General features: G+C 32.3%; 1 protein-coding gene across 1 annotated transcript; it reads right to left on the minus strand.

The window, feature by feature from the left end:
* Positions 1 to 1399: 1399 nt before the first annotated feature.
* On the minus strand, positions 1400 to 2078 carry LOC112679610 (the record flags this gene model as incomplete). Its single annotated transcript, XM_025549484.1, has 1 exon — positions 1400 to 2078. A coding segment is annotated over one exon (679 nt), but the record flags the coding sequence as incomplete, so codon positions are not given.
* Between the last annotated feature and the right edge of the window lie 156 nt (positions 2079 to 2234).

The following is a 2234-nucleotide window of genomic DNA, read 5'->3' on the forward strand; positions in this document are numbered from 1 at the left end:
ATTATATTATTAATACATAATAATTTTAACAAATTATAAAATAGATTTTTTTATTTGTATCGCCTAAATAATATGATATATGTAATATCAGGTATATTACTGTTAGTATACTTAAATATTGTGTGCCATGTTTTTATGGTTCATTTAAGAATGGTTATAATAATTATAAGATTAAAATATGGTATTTGGGGGTGTGGGGGCATAGCCCCCACGGGTCTGTGTCCTCTACATAATTTTAGCACCCCCAGTGTTTGGCTTCTAGTTGCGCCTATGCCTATTTCCCTATGTTATTAGTATAGGCAAAATATTTGATTCTTATCAAAACTGCCGATTTCCATGAGTCGAATACTTAAAAGTTTTAAAGAAGGTTATCTTTATAATATTGATAACATTTATAAACAAACTTCGTGGAGCGAAACGTTTTAATTTTCTAGAGAACATTTGGAACGTTTCAAACCATTTTTCGTTGTCGTGTGTTGTTTATTTACTGAGATAACGCTATGTCCTACGTGAACGCGGTAAACGCGTTGCGGTGCGAGCGACGCGGCGAAAAAAATTATCAAATATATAAAAATAGATTAGATTGTCCATCGTACGCGATAAACACGGGCGACGCGAACGAATTCATTCGTTCGTGTTCGCCGCAAGGTTTGAAAATCAAATCGTTTTGTTTTTGGTCGCGCGTTGAAGCGACTAGACGTATATCAAAGCGGATGTTTTAACTTTGTTTTAACTTTTTAACCATGGTCAATATGGAGCTCCTTATATCCGAGGTACAAAAAAGAAATGTTCTCTGGAATAAGTTTAATAAAAAGTATAGGGACAGATTGGTGTCTGAGAAAGAATGGGAAGCTGTTGCCAGAACAGTACATATGAATAGTAAGTCTGTTAAATAATTATTATATTATATTAATAGTTCAAAATAGTTTGAATAGTATAAAAACATTTAAACATACAGATATGAAATAAATTTCGTAATTAATTTGGCATGCAGATCCCGAAAAAAATTTTTTTTCACAACATTTGTTATAATAAGTATCAATTTTATTTTATTATTTAAAAAAATTATAATTATTGGAATAGTATAGTGACAAAATATGTATTAACATACTTGGAAATGATTATAAAATACAGGATGTCCCGTGAGGATTGCGATATTAATGTTTGTAGAAAATTATTTTTAAATTTTATTATCTTTAAAATACTTCACAAATCTATTTCTTATATTAATTGCGGTACTTGACGCTCGATTGTTGGCTCTGCCTTTGTAATTCAGCGATATCATTTGATTATGGCCCTTCGATATGTCTGTTTCGTAATCGTCTAGGGCGTAATGTTGTGTTGATGATTTTTTTTCCAAATCTATTATTGTATTGTGTAAAATACAAATAGCCTTTACAATATGATCCGCGTTTTCTACTTTTGTTTCTATTGATTTTAATAGAATTCGAAACTTTGATGAAGCTATGCCGAATGCACACTCGATTGTCATTCGTGCTCGCGCATGTCTATAGTTGTAATACTGTTTTTCGTTTTCTTGACACTGTTTTCTTGGAAAAGGCCTCATTAAGTAATTTTTCAATGGAAAAGCTTCATCTCCTATAAACACAAAAGGAGCCAAGACGTTCGAATTTGGTAATTTTATTTCATTCGGTAGTTTAAGCGAACCGTTTTCGATACGTTGGTAAAATTTAGAATTTACCATAACACCACCATCGCTATCTTTCCCGTATCCACCCACGTCTATCATCAAAAATCTATAACTCGCGTCAGCTACTGCCATTAGAACAATCGAGTGATATTGTTTATAATTAAAATACATACTCCCGGAATTTTGAGGGCATCGCAGTCTGATGTGTTTGCCGTCGATACTTCCCACACAGTTTGGAAAATTCCATTTTTCATGAAATTCTATTGCTGTGCTTTTAAAAGTATCGACGCTTGGAGTAGACATGTGTTTGAATTTTAACGTATTCCATATTACTTTACACACTTCAATAACAATGCTTGAGACTGCGGACTTAGATATTCTAAATGACATTGCGATTTGCCTGAATGCTAGTCCTGTTGCTAAATACCTAAAAAAATACATTTTCACAAATTTAGTTACAAATAAAAATTGATTCACAGGAGAAGACGTAAAACGGAAATGGAAAAATATAAGAGACACGTATTTAAAAGAAAAGAAAAAAAGTAAAAAAGAGCCGTTCGGGAGACTCTCAAGATAATGCAGA

Source organism: Sipha flava, unplaced genomic scaffold, assembly GCF_003268045.1.
Source record: "Sipha flava isolate LNK unplaced genomic scaffold, YSA_version1 16500_pilon_pilon, whole genome shotgun sequence".
Taxonomy (NCBI): domain Eukaryota; kingdom Metazoa; phylum Arthropoda; class Insecta; order Hemiptera; family Aphididae; genus Sipha; species Sipha flava.